A 21,484-nucleotide genomic window follows, 5' to 3' on the forward strand; every position below is an offset into this window, starting at 1 on the left:
GCCACAGGACTGGAAAAGGTCAGTGTTCATTCCAATCCCAAAGAAAGGCAATGCGAAAGAATGCTCAAACTACCACACAACTGCACTCATCTCAGACACTAGCAAAGTAATGCTCAAAATTCTCCAAGCCAGGCTTCAGCAGTACGTAAACCATGAACTTCCAGATGTTCAAGCTGGTTTTAGAAAAGGAAGAGGAACCAGAGATCAAATTGCCAACATCCGTTAGATCATCGTAAAAGTAAGAGAGCTCCAGAAAAACATCTACTTTTGCTTTACTGACTACGTCAAAGCCTTTAATTGTGTGGATGACAACAAACTGTAGAAAATTCTTAAAGAGATAGGAATACCAGACCACCTGACCTGCCTCCTGAGAAATCTGTATGCAGGACAGGAAGTAACAGACTAGTTCCAAATCGGGAAAAGAGTACATCAAGGCTGTATATTGTCACCCTGCTTATTTAACTTACATCATGAGAAACGCTGGGCTGGATGAAGCACAAACTGGAATCAAGATCGCTGGGAAAAGTATCAATAACCTCAGATATGCAGATGACACCACCCTTATGGCAGAAAGTGAAGAAGACACAAAAAGCCTCTTGATGAAAGTGAAAGAGGAGAGTGAAAAAGTTGGCTTAAAGCTCAACATTCAGAAAATGAAGATCATGGCATCTGGCCCCATCACTTCATGGCAAAGAGATGGGGAAACAGTGGAAACAGTGACTGACTTAATTTTGGGAGGGGGCCTCCAAAATCACTGCAGATGGTGATTGCAGCCATGAAATGAAAAGATGCTTACTCTTTGGAAGGAAAGCTATGACCATCATAGCATATTAAAAAGCAGAGACATTACTTTGCCAACAAGGTCCATCCAGTCAAAGCTATGGCTTTTCCAGTGGTCATGTATGGATGTGTGAGTTGGGCTATAAAGAAAGCTGAGTGCAGAAGAATTGATGCTTTTGAACTGTGGTGTTGGAGAAGACTCTTGAGAGTCCCTTGGACTGCAAGGAGATCCAACCAGTCCATCCTAAAGGAAATCAGTCCTGAACATTCATTGGAAGGATTGATGCTGAAGCTGAAACTCAATACTTTGGTCACAGGATGTGAGGAACTGATTCATTTGAAAAGACCCTGATGCTGGGAAAGATTGAAGGTGGGAGGAGACAGCGATGACAGAGGATGAGATGGTTGGATGGCATCACCAACTCAATGGACATGAGTTTGAGCAAACTCCCGGAGTTGGTGATGGACAAGGAGGCCTGGTGTGCTGTAGTCCTTGGGGTCACAAGCAGTCGGACACAACTGAATGACTGAACTGAACTGAACTATTGGAGAAGACTCTTGAGAGTCCCTTGGACTGCAAGGAGATCAAACCAGTCTATCCTAAAGGAAATTAGTCCTCAATATTCATTGGAAGGACTGGTGCTGAAGCTGAAACTCTAGTACTTTGGCCACTTTATGAGAAGAACTGACTCATTAGAAAAGACCCTGATTTTGGGAAAGACTGAAGGCAAGAGGAGAAGGGGACAACAGAGGATGAGATAATTGGATGGCATCACCAACTCAATGGACATGAGTTTGAGCAAGCTATGGGAATTGGTGATGGACAGGGAAGGCTGGCGTGCTTCAGTGCATGGGGTTTCAAAGATTCAGACCTTACTGAGAGACTGAACTGAACTGAGGAGCGACCCTTGCTCATTTTTTCCTCTTTTCTTCCTGTTTCAATGGAAGAAAGGCCTTTCCTATCAAGTATGTGAAAGCCTATCTTTCAATGCACTTTGGCATCCATACCCTCACACCTTCTCAAAGATCATATACAGTTAATTATGGTTTCCATATCTGCAATCTTTCCCTCTTTACTAAATCCATTCTCTAGGCATTAAAATATAACCTCTAGCATTCTCATCCTAGTAATAATAACAGAAATTAAGAATTGTCATTTACTTCACATGGTCTCCAAATGTTTCCCTCACTCTCCTCCCCACCCTCTCTTCTCACCTCGTAGTTACCAACCCTTCTCTCAAGAGTTGGCAACCACCAGCATTTTTACGTCCTCACTTCCATTCACTCCTCTATCCACTCTGGTCTGACACCACACTGGTCTGACACCACACCCGTCTAACACCAATCTGACACTACACCAGTCCATTAATGACGCTAATGAAATAACCTCCGTATCATTATGTCCAGTGGGCACTCGTTGACCTTCACCTTATTTTCCCCCTAAGGAGCTCCTGCCCACTTGGGATCCTCTTTTCTCTTGGCTTTGGTGACAATACTTGCCTGACTTGCCCTCTCCTAGCAGTCCATTCTCAACTGCCTCTGTAGGCTCTTCGTTTCCTATTCTGCCTTTAAATCTCCTATTTTTTTTCTCAGGACTCTGTCCTAGAAACCTCTTTTGTCTTAATCTCTACTCCTTCCCTCAGTGGTTTCACACACTTCCATGGATTCTAGTATCATTGTGGAGGAAAATATTGCCAGCCATATGGGTAAAGATACTGTGGCCATTGAGCCAGCAGCCACTGCAGCTGCCTTCAACTGTGCACCTGGAAAGGAATCAGGGTGGAGAAGAGGGTACTGGCCCTAGGTGGTTAAGGCGCATATCAAAGGAGTGATTCAATGAGTGCAGACTCTTGCATCTTCCCTGCAGAGAAAAACAATAAATTCATGAACTTGAGTATCTGACTCTCTTTAACTGTAATCTTTGGATGTTTCAACTATGAGTTTTGTTGCAGAACTCTTATATATCTGGTTCCTCCCTTACCTGTTTGGATCAGTCCCTCAGAGCTGTCTAAGAGGCTGTCTTTGTGGCTCACATCTTCAGCTTTGTCCATCAAGTAAAACAGAATTCTCAGCTTTTAAGTTGTGCATATTTTTCAGTTGACATCATCTATGTGAAAATTACTCCACATTCATGTTTAGCTGAGACATATTTCAGATGAGCTAATTGAGACTATGTGAAAGGGAAAGTCACTTAGTCATGTCTGACTCTTTGAGACCCCATGGACTATACAGCCCAGGATTCTCTAGGTCAAAATACTGGAGTGGCTAGCCTTTCCCTTCTCCAGGAGATCTTCCCAACCCAGGGATCAAACCCAGGTCTGCCAAATTGCAGGTGGATTCTTTACCAACTGAGCCACCAGGGAAGCCCAAGAAGACTGGAGTGGGTAGCCCATCCCTTCTCCAGCGGATCTTCACAACCCAGGAATTGAACCATGGTCTCCTGCATTGCAGGCAGATTCTTTAGTAGCTGAGCTGCCAGGGAAAATGAGACTACGTAATACCAACGAAAAGCTTACCTGTAAATCTGCAACTGTCTTCCCAAAAGCTTTTCTTCGTTTAACGTAGTTCCTGGTTTCCTCAAACATGAATTCACTGGCTGAAACTGCTATCTCGGTAATTATCAGCCTTTCCTATAGTCCCCAAATTAGATAATTACTCTAATTACACAAGTGATTTTCATATGATTTAAATGACAATAAATCACATAAATAATCTTTATAAAACTCCTAAAGATTAATTTATTTAACTCTTTATAAGAAAAGACTCTCACCAAGATTTATAAAACTATTTTGATCATCTATAATGAGTCTCTTAAAAAAATCTTTTATCTTTATGTATGACTGTCTTTATACAGATATATATAAGTAATTCATTTCCCTCTTCTCTTTACTTACTTATGAGAAAAGAAATTCCAAAGCTGTTTGAGTACTATTTTAAAAAAAAGAACTTGGCAAATATTTTGGCTATTTCCTTACAGAGAGCTAAAAATTCTTGACTTGCAGGTAAAATACTAAAATCATTCCAAGAAGGAATCATACGACTGAAAATCTTATTTTCCTGACTCACTTATAAGCTTTAGTTGGACATCCTTGAGTTCTCTTATTCATACGTCCAGTCTACAAAAATCATATGATTTTTGTATGCATATATATAATACATAAAAAATAAATAATATATATAATATATAAAATATATGTATATTTTACAACTTCAAGTTATAGTCAAATGACGGGCTACATCACAAATTTTGTATGCATGGATTGATATAGTCCTGTATTATTCTATTCCAGTCCATCACCTAATCAAAAGGTGCATTCTTTTAATACTTCTGACCTGTGGAAGCTCTTGCATGAGGTAATGGAAACCTTTATTCTCTTCTCCAAGTAGGGCACCTGCTGGCAACCGTACATCTTCAAAGAAAAGTTCTGCAGTATCCTAAGGGATCATACGACTGAGTACAGAATTACCTCATTTAAATCTCCCAAGAACCTGATGAGGTGATTAGCATTGCCATTCAGAAAACAAAACATATTGGCAGACAAGATGAAGTTGTTAATGATCACAATTAGTAAGCGGTAAACCTGGGATTCAAATCGAGGTCTATCTGATTCCAAAAGTGGCTTTCCCACTGTGATACACTGTCATTCTAGTTCTAATACTATTCTGTTCTGTAGATATTGAGCACTAAGGATTTCTAATGCATATCAAGTAAAACATGTTTTTCTTTTTGGTAACAAAAAAAATTACTAAATAATTACCAAGTAGTAGGAAAAAATATTTCCTGTTATTTCATAATTCAATTTCAAAAATAGACAGTATTATTAGGCAGTTAATGTTCTAAAGCAGATTTTCAAAATATCCTAATTCACTTCTACTGCTGACAACAGTTGCATATACAGTGGAATAAATTTCCACAATCATTTCTGAAAAAGCATATTTTAAGAATCCAGCATAGGAAGAAAGGTGTGATTGTGCTATACGTAGTTCTATATATAAAGCATAACTGAGTAAACTCAGTTGTATATAAACAATATATTTATATTATAAATGATTTATATTATGAAAACAAATTTGTATTATGACTTACCTGGGCTTTTAGTCCAATTTTATCTAGCTTTCGTCCCTTGATAAATCCTTTCATTCCGTTTTCCACCAGAAAAAGGCTAATGCCATGGGCAGGAGAGTGAGCCTCTCGATTTGTGACTGCTACGACGATCACAGTGTCACACAGCCACCCATTACTGACAAATACCTGCAAAACCCCAAGTATTCTGTGATGCTCCACAATAACTCAGGTCCATGTGTAAGTCAAGACTGGGCAAAAACATTTGAGAAAACTAAACCAAACAAAACATGTTTATACCTCTCTCTGTAACCTCTCCAAATAGTTGCAGTGTTGATTATTCATACATGAGGCAATTACATGAGGGGAAATTATTCAATGTTTCAAAGAATGAATTCTATACATTTTCTTCCCACTATCAATATTGTAAATAACAATAATAATGAATGATTATTATGTTCTATTTAAATTAAAACAAAATTATCTATAAAAATGATACACTGTATTTTAGAAAGCAGCTTCAGATGAGAAAATGGAATCTACTCTCAATGGTATGATACCATTGAAGTATTTGCACTTTCAGATTTATCGGTTTTTGAAAAGGCACAGTTTTTGATTTCATGATAGATGGCCTAAATAAGAAAGGTACTGATTAAGGAGGGCTTCCCTGGCAGCTCAGCTGGTAAAGAATCTGCCTGCAATGCAGGAGACCCTGGTTCGATTCCTGAGTTGGGAAGATCCGCTGGAGGAGGGACAGGCTACCCACTCCAGTCTTCTTGGGCTTCCCTGATGGCTTAGCTGGTAAAGAATCTACCTGCAATGTGGCAGACCTGGGTTCGATCCCTGGGTTGGGAATTTCCCCTGGAGAAGGGAATGGCTACCCACTCCAGTATTCTGGCCTGAAGAATTCCATGGACTGTAGAGTCCATGGACTGATTAAGGAGCGATAAAACAACAAACTCAATAAGATATTAGTTTATCAAATATATATCCAGAAGACAAATATACACAAAGTAAATATGAACAACTACCTCCTCATTCTGTATCTTTCCTTGGTCCTCTCAGCAGCTTCCACGGCTTCAGTTGCTATCCATAGGCTGATGACTCCAAATCTTTATCTAAGCCGAATTTCTTGCTAGGTTCCAGACCTGAATATCCACCTGCTTCTGATAGTTCCATCTGATAATTCAAGGAACATCTTTCTACCTCTACTCCTCTTTAATCTGGAGTATCAATCTGTTTTTCCCCATGACAGGGTACGATGTACATGTGCACTTAGTTGTGTCAGACTCTGTGACCCCAAGGGTTGTAGCCTACCAGACTCCTCTGTCCACGGAATTTTCCAGGCAAAATTCTGGAGTGAGTTGCCATTTCCTCCTCCAGGGGATCTTCTCAACCCAGAGACTGAACCCAGGTCTCCTGCATTGGCAGGCAGGTTCTTCTCCACTGTGCCACTTGGGAAGCCCCCTTTCTAATGTCAGTGAATGGTCAATAAATCACGTTATTATCCTACATAATATTCAATTTGACATACAATTCTTTCTAATCTATTTCAACACTTTTTCAGGTTTTTTTTTTAGCAAGGTTCATCACATAGTGGCACTAGCTTACCAGTCCAGCCTTATCTCTTATCCCACTTTCTCCTCATTCCTTTGTTTTAGATGAGATCTACTGCATGACTTGCTGTCCCCAATGTTCTGAGGTCATTTTTACCTATGGGTCTTTGGAAATCTTGTTTCCTCTACTTGGGAGGCCCTTTTCCAACTCTGCTACAATGAATTCTACTCTTCCTGGACTAAGTTCAGACATCACCTCCTACAAAAAATCTGCCAAATTCCCCATACTGGATTAACTGCTCCATACATCCTAAATTTACCATCATTCAGTTCAGTTGCTCAGTCTGGTCCAACTCTTTGTGACACCATGGACTGCAGCATGCCAGGCCTCCCTATCTGTCACCATCTCCCAGAGCTTGCTCAAACTCATGTCCATCGAGTTGGCAATGCCATCCAATCATCTCATCCTCTGTCATCCCCTTCTCCTCCTGCCTTCAATATTTCCCAGTATCAGGGTCTTTTCCAATGAGTCAGTTCTTTGGATCAGGTGGCCAAAGTATTGGAGTTTCAGCTTCAGCATCAGTCCTTCCAATGAATGTTCAGGACTGATGTCCTTTAGGATGGACTGGTTGGATCTCCTTGCAGTCCAAGGGACTCTCAAGAGTCTTCTCCAACACCACAGTTCAAAAGTATAAATTCTTCAGTGCACAGCTTTCTTTATGGTCCAACTCTCACACATCCATACATGATTACTAGAAAAATCATAGCTTTGAGTCTCCAGACATTTGTCATCCAAGTAGTGTCTCTGCTTTTTAATATGCTGTCTAGGTTAGTCACAGCTTTTCTTCCAAGGAACAAGTGTCTTTTAATTTCATGGCTGCAGTCACCATCTGCAGTGATCTTAGTATCTGTCAAACTCTATACAAATTATTTAATCCTGTCTCTGTCCCTTTGAAACAGGACAGGCATAAAGTGGTGTTGGTTACTCTCATCACCTACCATCCATGCCTCTTATAAGAAGATTCATCTCTAAAATACAGAGTGCTGATACTAAGCAATAATGGGAGATGGGAGTGATGTTAGTGCTATGTACATGCATGACAGCAAATGAAAGCACTGGTGGTGGCATAGTTGTAAGTGACATAACAGTTAAAAACTCTCAACATCCCTAGTAGTTCCTTGAGGGTGGGAACTCTTTTCTATGCACGTATCTTCAGCGTTTAGAACAAGGTTTGGCATACAGAAGGCCTTCAAGGATGTTTGCTCAAAAAGTGAGAAAAACATACTCCTCAAAAAAAATTGTGCACATCATGGTAAACATATATTTTTTTTTTATACAGTGTTTCTCCAGTATACCACTCCCTTGCTCAAAAGCCATTTAGGTCTCTCAATTTCCTACCTGTCTAAATAATAAAGACCATCTATGCAGTTACCAGTTGAATTTCTGAACCAGTGTTTGTTATTTTTATATTACTAATACTTAAAATGTGAGCATTTCCACCATGACTGATCCTGTTTTCTAATAAAATTACAAGAGAATTCTCTTTGTATGAGATCACTTTGACTTCTTTCTTAATTAAAACAGTCAAAACTTTTTATGGGGCTGAGATTATCCCTAGTGAGAGCATCATTTATTTTTTGTTTGGTATTGAATGCCTGTAACAAACATTCTTTACAGATGTAGATAGTATACAGTATTACAAAGGAAAAGGGAAAAAAAATCCTCCATGAAGCCATCATACAAATATCATTGAGAAATTCCTTTCTGATCTTTTTTCTTTTAATATAGTTGAAATTATTCTATATTTACATTTTATACGCATGAAGTGAAAGTCACTCAGTCATGTCTGACTCTTTGCAACCCCACAGACCATACAATCCATGGACTTCTCTGGGCCAGAATACTGGAGTGGGTGGCCTTTCCCCTCTCCAGGGGATCTTCCCAACCCAGGGATCAAACCCAGGTCTCCCACATTGCAGGTGGATTCTTTACCAGCTGAGCATTTCATTTAAATGTTTATATGATCTTTTCACTTAATACAATTATTTTCTTATACAATTAAAAAGTTTGTATTGATGCTTTAGTAGGTATATATTAAGCCATCTTATTGACGTAATATATTTACTTACTTGCTCCTTTACTTCTGCTTCCTTTAAATTTTTTACTATGCCTAATAGTTTTTTTGAAAATCTCAGGTATTTTCCTGGGTGGTTCCCATAGAAGGGTCTAACTGAGAAGACTGGGCTGACTTAGAAAGTTGGAATCTTAGGAGAACATAGTTCCCATTTCACTTTTGACCAAATACCCTACTCTTCCACCAAAACAAGCCCTTTCTGTGCAGAGAGTTAATTGGTTATATATCATATTAATAATTAGCACCTGTTTATTATAATCCTTAGAAAAATAACTCAGATTGATATTTCTTAAAGTATATTTGGCTTCCCAGGTAGCTCAGTGGTAAAGAATCTGCCTGCCAACGCAAGAGATGCAGGAGACTTAGGTTTGATCCCTGGGTCAGGAAGATCCCCTGGAATAGGAAATGTCAACCTGCTCCAGTATTTTTGCCTGGAAAATTCCATGGACAGAGGAGCTTGGTGGGCTATGGTCCATGGTTCGCAAAGTGTCAGACATGACTAAGATACTGAGAAAGCAGACACGTTTGAAAAACATCAGTTATTCAAGATAGTCTACAAAAAGAGAATTTCCTTTTTCTTACAGGCATAATCCAACTTTTAAAAGTTTATGATACATACCAGCTTCTCAAAGAGTGAGAAGTAGGACACACTTCCCAATGTTTTTGATACTGCAGATTGTTTTTCTGTATAATAACTATGTGGACTTCCCTGGTGGTCCAAAGGTTAAGAATATGCCTGGCAATGCAGGGTACACAGGTTCTATCCCTGGTCCAGGAAGACTCCTCATGCCATAGGGCAACTAAGGCCCGTATACAACAACTGCTGAGCCTGCATTCTGGAGCCCAGGAGCTGCAACTACTGAAGCCTTGTATGCCCTGTATGCCTGGAGCCCATGCTCTGCAACAAGAGAAGCCACCACGACAAGAAGCCGACATACCACAACTAGAGAGTAGCCCCTACTTGCTGCAACTAGAGAAAGCCTATACACAGCAGCAAAGACTCAGTGCAACCAAAACCAAATTAATTAATTATGAAACTAGATAATGGAATGGTCTTTAGAACTTGGCTACTCAAAATGTGTTCATCAAACTGATGTCAGTCCACAAACTGTTATTAATCCTTGATGATATAAGTACAGAAACTGGATGTTTAGAAAGCTTTAGAGCAATTTAACAGCATCACAACATTCAAGCTTATGATTTTGCAAACACAAAGGTCTTAGTTGAAAACAAATGAGAAAATTTTTGGTCTTCCCTGGCGGTCCAGTGGTTAAGTCTCTGTGCTTCCAATGCAGGCGGTATGGGTGTGATCTTTGGTTGTGAAACTAAGACCCCATATGTCACATGGTGCAGTGAAAATTTTTTTAAAAAGAAAAAAAGAAACACACACAAAAAAACCTAATAAAAAATTCTTAAATGTTGAAAGACATTTTAGTTGTTCAGTAGTCTTTGAAACTTTTGGAAAGATAGCCTTAGTGAAGACAATGAATACCTTTTCTTCACTTAGCACTCAGTCATCAATAAATTTTTACTGGGTGTATACTAGACACAGGTTTGCTGCTGCTAAGTCACTTCAGTTGTGTCCGACTCTGTGCCACTCCATAGATGGCAGCCCACCAGGCTCCCCCGTCCCTGGGATTCTCCAGGCAAGAATACTGGAGTGGGTTGCCATTTCCTTCTCCAATGCATGAAAGTGAAAAGTGAAAGTGAAGTCGTTCAGTCGTGTTTGACTCTGTGACCCCATGGACTGCAGCCCAGGCTCCTCCATCCATGGGACTTTCCAGGCAAAAGTACTGGAATGGGGTGCCATTTAGGTAAACAAAAACCTCTGCCATCAGTGGTGTGAGACTCTAAAAGATACATGTACTTCTGAGCCTATCTATAATTTTAATCGCAGGTGCTCTCCAATTCTATCAGTGGATTGATGCGATGCTCAGAAAGGTTGAAGGGCTTTTAAATTCTATTAAAAATACTTTTTCTCTTAAGATCTTTTGAAACTCTTCTTGATATTTATAAGAAGTCTTTCCCCTCATTTTTCATCAACATCAAATTCATTAACTATTGTTTGTCTTCTATTTGGACAATGTAAGCCTCACCTTCTCTTTTTCTGGTTTGAAAAAGGCTGCCTGGAAGCTAAAACAACATTTTCCATATTAGTGAGAGAACACGCAAACAGAACAAAGAAGAGGAATATATCCCAGGTAATATGACTGCTGTACAATTCTTACTGTCTCCAAAACAAATCAGCTCAGTTCCTGTGCCAGCTCAAATAAACAATTCCCATGTGAATCAGAGATCTGAGAAGACTCAGTGATGAGTATTCTTTAAGGCTTTGTTACCCACAGCATGACTCCAGAGAGGAGAGTTGTGGAAGCCATTCTTTACAAACCTTGCTTCCATTGAGAATCCAGTCACTTCCATCCTTTTTGGCATTTGTTCTTATTTCTTGCAAATCACTATAATTGAAAGAATTGATTTAAAAAGTCATTAATTGGTAAAAAATAAACTATGCAAATGTTGTTATGTATCTACTGTGATAATTTACATTGCTACACCATTATAAAAATTGACATTTAACTAATATTAGGAATGTTCATACAAATGCACTGAAAAATCATGTCTGATATATTCTAAACTGTTCATACAAATGAATATTTGATTGAGATTCATAGAGTGGCCTGAATTTTACAGAGCATAACAAGATCTATACTCATTCATATTTGTGGTTAGGGCCTTGCTTCTGAGATTTCAAAACCAACCAAAAGTTGATTTACCTTCCAGCCCCAGGCTCTGTCATTGCTATGGCACCAATACATTTTCCTGCAACCATCTTGGGGATGAAGTGCTTAATCTGTTCTTCTGAACCATACTTTGCAATATAGGGCATGACGATATCTGAATGAAGACCAAAACCTGGGCCTGTACAATTTGAATATGCTCTTAGAAAGGAAAAAAGAGAAGACAATTTAAAGCACAACAGAGTTATTTTTTTCTCTTTTTAGTTCCTCTGATTCTTAATTAGAAAACAACAAGTACTAGAAGGTCTTTTTTTTTTTTTTTTTTGATGTCTGATCTTATTCATTTGTTACTCTTAGAACATCTCTGGGCAAACTGTTCCTGGCATTTTACTTTGGCCTCCTTCATTCTCTTGGCCAAAAGTTTATCATATTCTGTAACCTCTCCCTTCTTTTTCTTAGTTTGCTGTTTCTCCAGAGCAATATGCCGATGGTTGTGTTGCAGAACTCGGGAAGTAACAGGCACTGAATCTTGGGTGTTCTGGTCCTGGGTCTCTAACCTTCTTTGTTTAGAGGCTTTCTCACAACATACTGGTGGACATCATCTTCTTTAAAGAGACTAAAAAGTTTTCGGATTCTGCTAGCTCTTTTGGGCCCTAGAGGATGAGGCACAACAGTGAGTCCAGGAATATCCTTCTCCCTATTTTCAATGACCATATCGAGAACACTCAGATTGGCATCCACAATGCAAACCCGTACAGATGTGCTCTTTTTTCCCCTGGTCTTCCTCAGTCTATAACAGGAATGCCCCTCACTCAGCAGCAGGCAGACTTGGTCATGGGTCAAGACACCTTGCTTCATGGGAAACCCTGTTTGTCATTCCTACCGACTTGGACCACATAACCCTTTTCTTCACCTAGAGTGTCAGTGTCTGTGGCCATACATTTCTCACAAAAGATATGAAGTTTTTGTTGAAGTCTTCATTCATCATCCACTTCAATATGTTTCTGGCAGCCAGTGGCCAGGAAATAGTTGCTCAAAGGGCAGTACTAAACCCTTATCACATTATGTGCTGATAGCTTGTCTCCTCACAAAACCATGAAGTTCCTGAAGGTTGTCTCTCTTTGTTTTTGCTAACCTTTTAATTTTTGGCTCTAACATAGTAACAGTGCCCTAGCAGAGCTCAATGATCACTTATTTAATGAATTAAAAGATAAAACATTAAAAAAAATTTACCACCTACAACTGTATTACCCTAAACACAGTAATTATATTCATTTTAGCAAATGACCTTTGCCATAAGGATATATGTATTTCTAATACAGCTGTATTAGAACTGGACATGGAACAACAGACTGGTTCCAAATTGGGAAAGGAGTACATCAAGGCTCTATACTGTTACCCCGCTTATTTAACTTACATGCAGAGTACATCATGAGAAATGCCGGGCTGGATAAAGCACAAGCTGGAATCAAGATTGCTGGGAGAAATATAAATAACCTCAGATATGCAGATGACACTACACTTATGGCAGAAAGCGAAGAAAAATTAAAGAGCCTCTTGATGAAAGTGAAAGAGGAGAGTGAAAAATTTGGCTTAAAGCTCAACATACAGAAAACGAAGATCATGGCATCAGGGTCCCTCACTTCATGGAAAATAGACTGCGAAACGGTGGAAACAGTGACTGACTTTATTTTGGGGGGCTCCAAAATCACTGCGGATGGTGATTGCAACCATGAAATTAAAAGACGCTTGCTCCTTGGAAGAAAAGTTATGACCAACCTAGATAGCATATTAAAAAGCAGAGACATTACTTTGCCAACAAAGGTCCAACTAGTCAAGGCTACGGTTTTTCCAGTGGTCATGTATGGATGTGAGAGTTGTAGTATAAAGAAAGCTGAGAGATGAAGAATTGATGCTTTTGAACTGTGGTGTTGGAGAAGACTCTTGAGAGTCCTTTGGACTGCAAGGAGATCCTTGCAGGAGATAAGTGAAGTGAAGTGAAGAAGTGAAGTGAAGTGAAGAAGTGAAGTGAAGTGAAGTCGCTCAGTCGTGTCCGACTCTTTACGACCCCATGGACTGTAGCCTACCAGGCTCCTCTGACCATGGGATTTTCCAGGTAATAGTCCTGGAGTGGATTGCCATTTCCTTTTCCAGGGGATCTTCCCAACCCAGGGATCGAACCCAGGTTTCCCACATTGTAGACAGACGCTTTACCGTCTGAGCCACCAGGGAAGTACATCCTTGCAGGAGATAAGTCCTGAATATTCATTGGAAGGACTGATGCTGAAGCTGAAACTCCAATACTTTGGCCACCTGATGTGAAGCACTGACTCATTGGAAAAGACCCTGATGCTGGGAAAAATTGAAGGCAGAAGAAGAAGGGGATGACAGAGGATAAGATGGTTGGATGGCATCACCGACTCAATGGACATGAGTTTGAATAAACTCTGGGAGTGTGTGATGGACAGGGAAGCCTGGCATGCTACAATCCATGGGGTCACAAAGAGTAGGACATGACTGAGTGACTGAACTAACTGAATACAGCTGTGGTCATGGCACGGATATCCTTATTCATTCTCCCACTGCCATATACTTAGATTGCTTCCAAATTTGGGGGATTATAATCTAACAAGGCAATGATGTTTGTACATAGCTGTTATTTTTTTTCTAACAAATTATTTCCTAAGGGCAAATTCCCCAAAATGGCATCCAAAGAGTAGAAATATTTTCATTTTTTATGTAGCCATGATTTTAATCACCAAAGCACTTATTGCTCCAATATATAATGCTACCAAGAGTATATGAGTCACTTTTACCTGCAAGCTTGTCAGCACTGGGTATTATGACTTTTCATTTGGACTACCTTTTGTACTCAAAATGATATATCTCTGGTGCTGCTGCTGCTGCTAAGTCGCTTCAGTTGTGTCCGACTCTGTGCAACCCCATAGACGGCAGCCCACCAGGCTCCCCTGTCCCTGGGATATAACTTAATTTCTATCTGATTGGTAGAAAGGGTAAACTTTTTCATTTAAAAAGCTATTTGCATTTCTTTTTTGATGAATTGATGGTTCAAATCTTTTCCTCATTTATCAACTGAAATCTCTGAAACAGTCACATGGGTCAATTAGAAATGAAGCCACTACTTCATCAACTTAAAAGGAGATTTTCAATCCTATAAGAAGATTAGAAATCATTTTAAAATCATCTCAGAAAGGAGAGATAACAAAACAAGACTCAACTTCAAATGTTTTCATACTTACTGCTCCTCCCAAACAATAGCTGATGAATACAAGTCCCCCCCAATGCCACCATGGTGATCTGCAATATTGATACCAAGCAGTCCTTGTTTTCCAGCTTTTTCCCAAAGCTCCCTACTTACTTCTCCAGCTTTCTCCCATCTGCAAATAACAAAACATTTTAATATCAGAAAAAGTGTTTTCATATTATTTAAATGGCTACAATTTGAATTTATGAATGATTTTGAGCAGGAATGGTCCCTTAATTTAAGATAATAAAGGGGGTGCTGTGACAATAGTAGGGCCCAACAGGAATAAGAAAGACTCCTTTTTCCCAGCAAGGGCTCAGCCACTGAAAAGCCATGGGCTCTGTGTTTATCCCAGTCCTCCCAACTTCCTTTTCCTCTCTATGAACATGTTCTCCTTCCCTTGCTTTGGGGGGGCTTGCACACAGATCACCGTGGTTGCAGACCCTGAACTGCAGTTCTCTGCTGATCCTGACTTTTTTTCTTTGCTAGAGAAATAAGAGGCAATCAACTTGTCTTAGGTCAACAAATAAATAGCTTTAATTTTTAAAAGTCTTTGTTGAGTTTGTTATAATATTGCTTCTGTTTTATGTTTTGGTCCTTTGGCCACAAGGCATGTGGGATCCTAGCTCCTTAGCCAGGGATTGAACCGGCACCCCCTGCATTGGAAGATGAAGTCTTAACCACTGGACCACCAGGAGAGCCCCTTAACATATATTTTTTAATTGTGTATTTTAAAATTCATTTAAGAAGCTTTGAACTAGTTTATGCATGCATGTCTGCTCCGTTGTGTCCAACTCTTTGCAACACCACGGATGGGTTGCTTACAGTTAGTTCACTAAGGTCCTCTGTCCATGCAATTCTCCAGGCAAGAATACTGGAATGGGCACCCATTGAACCTGAGTCTCTTACATTGGCAGGAGGGATTTTTTACCTGCTGAGATACCAGGAAAGCTCCTGAACTAGTTGAAGAATTCCATAACCTTACACTATTATATTGAACAGTGGTAAAAATGTTAACAAAGCACTGAACACAGTACTGTTTCTATGAAACAACAAAGAGCATTCTAGAAAACAGTCCTTCTTGGACTTCTAATGTGTATTACTTTAAAAGAAAATGTGCCACTTACTCTGCATGGAAAGGAATCACTTCTTCTTGAAAAAACTTCCTTACACTTTCCCGGAAAATGTCATGCTCTAAAGAGAAGATTCTTCTAGTTCCTATATCTGTTAATTTTTTAGCAGAAGAAGTTTCTAGACGCTCTTCACCTCCAGAATGAGAACATCTTAAAAATACAAATACATTAAGAAAATTCAGTCAAAAGTTACTCTTCACATCCAAATTAATGTCATTGAACAATATGGAAAATTAATTCTATAGGATAACATGGAAAAAATTCTGACTCCCTCCACCCCCACCCCCTCATCCCCCCACCCCGCCCCCAAGGCACTTTAGAGACAAGTAGAGGGTCTGAAATCATACAAACTGGTTCAGATTTGAACAGAACCACTTTAGGATCTGCCTCCATTGGATGAGGTTAAGAAGTAGCTTACCCTGATTCAATGTAAACTTTACTTCCAAATCCATAAAGAGGACATCGTGCCTAGAACTAATCACATGTGTGAGCTGAGGTAGATGAGCACTGTCATGTGATACAGATTAAAGAATGTAAAATTTACTTGATGTCAACTGAATAATGTAAAATTCAAATAGTACAATAGAATAATGACCATCATGTAGTCAGTTGCTCAGTCGTGTCTGACTCTGCACGACTCCATGGTCTGCCAGGCTACTCTCTCCATGGGATTCTCCATGCAAGAATCCTGGAGCCAGTAGCCGTTCTCCTCTCCAGGGAATCTTCCTAACCCAGGGATCGAACCTGGGTCTCCCACATTGCAGGCAGATTCCCCACCATCTGAGCCATCACTTATACGTGGAATCTCCTATGCAAGTCAGGAAGAATAATATTGATATGTTTTCATGTAATGTATGGTATTTAAAATAATGTAATCCCCATCAATATTTTATCCAGAATTATAGAATTTCAAATGGCAGGTATATAACAGGCAAACTGTGATGATTTTTTAATTGATTAATTAATTTTCATGGGAGGATAATTACTTTACAATACTGTGATGGTTTTTGCCATACATCAGCAGGATCGTGTTGATATTTTTCGCTACATTACAACCTAACTGTAAAGCGATATCACAATGCCCACTAGTCTCTGTAGGGATTAGTCCAGAATTATTCAAGATCTTTGGAAACTGGCCTTTCATCTCCCTGCAGTGCCCCATACCAGGCTTCAAAAAAGACATCTCTGTAGTTCCTTTTGTTAAATGGTTTGAATTCAGATCTCCCCTCTCCTTAGGGGTACACCTAAAAAGATTTCAAAACTCTGTGTATCACTTTGTACCTTTTGAGCTCACATCTAAAAAAACTTTTTATCATATATTTGAATATTGTCCAAAAGTATTTTTCTGTTTTGCATGATACTGTTTTGGATTTCTCTCTTCCTTATTTAGACTCTGATCTGATCCTATCCTTTCCTTCCTTTTCCTCTTTCTTCCTCTTCTTCTTAGTCCAGAAAAGACTAAGTCTTCTTTATTGGCAATTAGGCATTTCTTTTTTTCCCCTGAAGTGGGCTATTTTTGTCTTTGCTTAATGCAATGAACTGAAATGCAATGGACTAAATTGCACTCGCTTCCCTCCCTTCAACACAATTCATATGTTGAAGCTCAAACTCCCAATGTAATGGTATTTGGAGACATGGCTTTGAGGCGGTAATTACAGTTCAATGAGGTCCTAAAGCTGGAATCTAAGCCAAGAAGCTAGACTTACATTATAAGAAGGAGAAGAGAGAGATACAGTTCTGTGTGCACATAAGGAAAGGTCTAGTGAGGACAAAGGGAGAAGGGGGCTGTCTATAGGCCAGGAAACCAGGTCAATACTGAAATCAGATTGATTATAGACCTTGCAGCTGAAGATGAAGAAGCTCTATACAGTGAGCAAAAACGACCAGGAGCTGACTGTGGCTCAGATCATGAACTCCTTATTGCAAAATTCAGACTTAAATTGAAGAAAATAGGGAAAACTACTAGGCCATTCGGATATGACCCAAATAAAATTCCTTATGATTATACAGTGGAAGTGACAAATAGATTCAAGGAATTAGATCTAATAGACAGAGTGCCTGAAGAACTATGGACAGAGATTCATAAGTTGGACCATAAAGAAGGCTGAGTGCCAAAGGAGTGATGTTTTTGAACAGTGGTGTTGAAGAAGACTCTTGAGAGTCCCTTGGGCTGCAAGGAGATCAAACCAGTCAATCCTAAAGGAAATCAGTCCTGAATATTCATTAGAAGGACTGATACTGAGCTAAAGCTCCAATACTTTGGCCACCTGATGTGAAGAACTGACTCACTGGAAAAGACCCTGATGCTGGGAAAGACTGAAGGCAGAAGGAGAAGGGGACGACAGAGGGTGAGATGGTTGGACTGCATCACTGATTCAACGAACATGAGTTTGAGCCAGCTTTGGGAGATGGTGAAGGACAGGGAAGCCTGGCATGCTGCAGTCCATGGGGTTGCAAAGAGTCGGACATGACTGAATGACTGAACAACAACGGGCCAGGAAGATGGCTCTGACCAGGAAATGAACTGGCCAGTACCTTGATTTTGGACTATTCAGCCACTAGAATCATGAGGAATAGATTTCTGTTGTTTAAACCACCTAGTCTATAGCATTTGGTTATGGAAGTCTGTGCTGATTGATACACTAATATGTATATTGTGTCATTTTGCTTTAGGCTTACCTATTATAAGAACAGAATGGGAAAGACTAGAGATGTCTTCAAGAAAATTAGAGATACCAAGGGAACATTTCATGCAAAGATGGGCTCGATAAAGGACAGAAATGGTATGGACCTAACAGAATCAGAAGATTTTAAGAAGAGGTGGCAAGAATACATGGAAGAACTGTACAAAAAAGATCTTCACGACCCAGATAATAACGATGGAGTGATCACTCACCTAGAGCCAGACATCCTGGAATGTGAAGTCAAGTGGGTCTTAGAAAGCATCACTATGAACAAAGCTAGTAGAAATGATGGAATTCCAGTAGAGCTATTTCAAATCCTGAAAGATGATGCTGTCAAAGTGCTGCACTCAATATGCCAGAAAATTTGGAAAACTCAGCAGTGGCCACAGGACTGGAAAAGGTCAGTTTTCATTCCAATCCCAAAGAAAGGCAATGCCAAAGAATGCTCAAACTACAGCACAATTGTACTCATCTCACATGCTAGTAAATTAATGCTCAAAATTCTCCAAGCCAGGCTTTAGCAATACGTGAACCGTGAACTTCCTGATGTTCAAGCTGGTTTTAGAAAAGGCAGAGGAACCAAAGATCAAATTGCCAACATTCACTGGATCATCAAAAAAGCAAGAGAGTTCAAGAAAAACATCTATTTCTGCTTTGTTGACTATGCCAAAGCCTTTGACTGTGTGGATCACAATGACTGGAAAATTCTGAAAGAGATGGGAATACCAGACCACCTGACCTGCCTCTTGAGAAATCTGTATGCAGGTCAGGAAGCAACAGTGAGAACTGGACATGAAATAACAGACTGGTTCCAAATAGGAAAAGGAGTACGTCAAGGCTGTATATTGTCACCCTGCTTATTTAACTTTTACACAGAGTACATCATGAGGAACGCTGGACTGGAGGAAACACAAGCTGGAATCAAGACTGGCAGGAGAAATAACAATAACCTCAGATATGTAGATGACACCACCCTTATGGCAGAAAGTGCAGAGGAACTAAAAAGCTTCTTGATGAAAGTGAAAGAGGAGAGTGAAAAAGTTGGCTTAAAGCTCAACATTTAGAAAACGAAGATCATGGCACCCAGTCCCATCACTTCATGGGAAATAGATGGGGAAACAGTGGAAACAGTGTCAGACTTTATTTTTTTGGGCTCCAAAATCACTGCAGATGGTGACTGCAGCCATGAAATTAAAAGACGCTTACTCCTTAGAAGAAAAGTTATGACCAACCTAGACAGTATATTCAAAAGCAGAGACATTACTTTGCTGACTAAGATTCATCTAGTTAAGACTATGGTTTTTCCTGTGGTCATGTATGGATGTGAGAATTGGACTGTGAAGAAGGCTGAGCGCCGAAGAATTGATGCTTTTGAAGTGTGGTGTTGGAGAAGACTCTTGAGAGTGCCTTGGACTGCGTGGAGATCCAACCAGTCTATTCTGAAGGAGATCAGCCCTGGGATTTCTTTGGGAGGAATGATACTGAAACTCCAGTACTTTGGCCACCTCATACGAAGAGTTGACTCATTGGAAAAGACTCTGATGCTGGGAGGGATTGGGGGCAGGAGGAGAAGGGGACGACCCAGGATGAGATGGCTGGATGGCATCACGGACTCGATGGATGTGAATCTGAGTGAACTCTGGGAGTTGGTGATGGACAGGGAGGCCTGGCATGCTGCAATTCATGGCGTCGCAAAGAGTCGGACACGACCGAGTGACTGAACTGAACTGAATTGATTATAAGCAAGCGGCTCTTAGTTGAGGCTTATTTGTTAATACAATCTGTGATATCTTTTAAGCGATAACCTTTAGTTGAGAACATTTAATAGTAGAATTGTTATACCTGGTCTGCTGTTTATCTTCACTGATATTTTTCTAGTTTGCTACTCTGTCTTCCAAAGCATCATTTTCAATAGCTTATTTATTAATATAGCCAGCAAATACTTTCTGAGTGTGTAATATGTACCATTCAGGCAATAGGAACCATTCAGGCAACTTGGGATACAATAGTAAGCAAAGGTCTTGCACACCACTGTAATATTAAAGCAATAGAGAGAATAAAATCTACTTCATTCTCTACTGAAAGGATTGGTTCCAATTTCTTTATAATACATAATGTCTTGGTCCATACTTGGGATTTTTCCTCAAGGGAAAAAATGTGCTGAGACTAGGGTACTGAGACTTGAAGACACTGAATCATCTGTCAGCATGATTAGTAAATAATAGAGTGGAATTTATATGTGGGTCTTTCTCGATCTTAAAATTTTATATACCACGTAACATAAAGGAAATCTTTGGAACATTTCTAAATAAAACACACTAAGACACAGGAAAGTGACAAAAGTGCCAGAAAGAACAAAGAGTACTTTCAGGTACACTTACTAGTACATATTAGTGTACTAGTGTACTAGTACAAATTAGGGTACTAGTGTACTAGTACAAAGTGTCCTAGTATATATTACTAGTGACAGAAAGTGACAGAAGTGCCAGAAAGAACAGAGTACTTTCAGGTACACTTACTAGTACATATTAGTGTACTACTGTACTAGTACAAATTAGGGTACTAGTGTACTAGTACAAATTAGGGTACTAGTGTACTAGTACAAAGTGTCCTAGTATATATTGCTAGTGACAGAAAGTGACAGAAGTGCCAGAAAGAACAAAGAGTACGTTCAGGTACACTTACAAAGTGTACTTTCAGATCAGTCAAAAGTTTTCAAAACAGAATATGCAGGGGGAAGAAAATCAAAACACCTGGCCGTAAGTTTTTGGAATATTCATTTTTTTCCAAGACCAAGGAACCAGTACTAAACATATTGGCCCCTTTTCTCCCCACAAAAACCAGGAAATATGTACTAAATAAATTGTTCATTGTTTTCCTAATGCATTAAACTGCCTCTAATCTAACAGGCTAGGCTCTAATTATTATTATCATAATTTTTTTAAGCCTCATTTACATTATAAAAGAAGGGAGACAGTCTCCACCAGTACCTTCAGCTTGGGAGCTGGTGATAAATACATAATTTCGGGCCTCATCCAAGGCCTACTGAATCAGTCAGTATACTTGACCTGTGAACAACATAGGAGTGAGGGACACCCAACCTTCACACAGTCCACGTGTACCCCATCGT

General features: G+C 39.6%; 1 protein-coding gene across 1 annotated transcript in view; it reads right to left on the minus strand.

The window, feature by feature from the left end:
- The window catches only part of ACADL (acyl-CoA dehydrogenase long chain), a 42,745-nt gene that overhangs the window by 17,283 nt on the left and 3,978 nt on the right, over window positions 1-21,484 (minus strand). The window contains exons 2-8 of the mRNA XM_052658290.1: window positions 15,665-15,820; window positions 14,533-14,670; window positions 11,309-11,473; window positions 10,924-10,990; window positions 4,868-5,032; window positions 4,114-4,215; window positions 3,297-3,410 (exon numbers count right to left, since the gene is read on the minus strand). Of these exons, the coding sequence (XP_052514250.1) occupies window positions 3,297-3,410; window positions 4,114-4,215; window positions 4,868-5,032; window positions 10,924-10,990; window positions 11,309-11,473; window positions 14,533-14,670; window positions 15,665-15,820 (907 nt within the window). The remainder of the gene's footprint in view (window positions 1-3,296; window positions 3,411-4,113; window positions 4,216-4,867; window positions 5,033-10,923; window positions 10,991-11,308; window positions 11,474-14,532; window positions 14,671-15,664; window positions 15,821-21,484) is intronic.

This window comes from Budorcas taxicolor, chromosome 2 (assembly GCF_023091745.1).
Source record: "Budorcas taxicolor isolate Tak-1 chromosome 2, Takin1.1, whole genome shotgun sequence".
Classification (NCBI taxonomy): Eukaryota; Metazoa; Chordata; class Mammalia; order Artiodactyla; family Bovidae; genus Budorcas; species Budorcas taxicolor.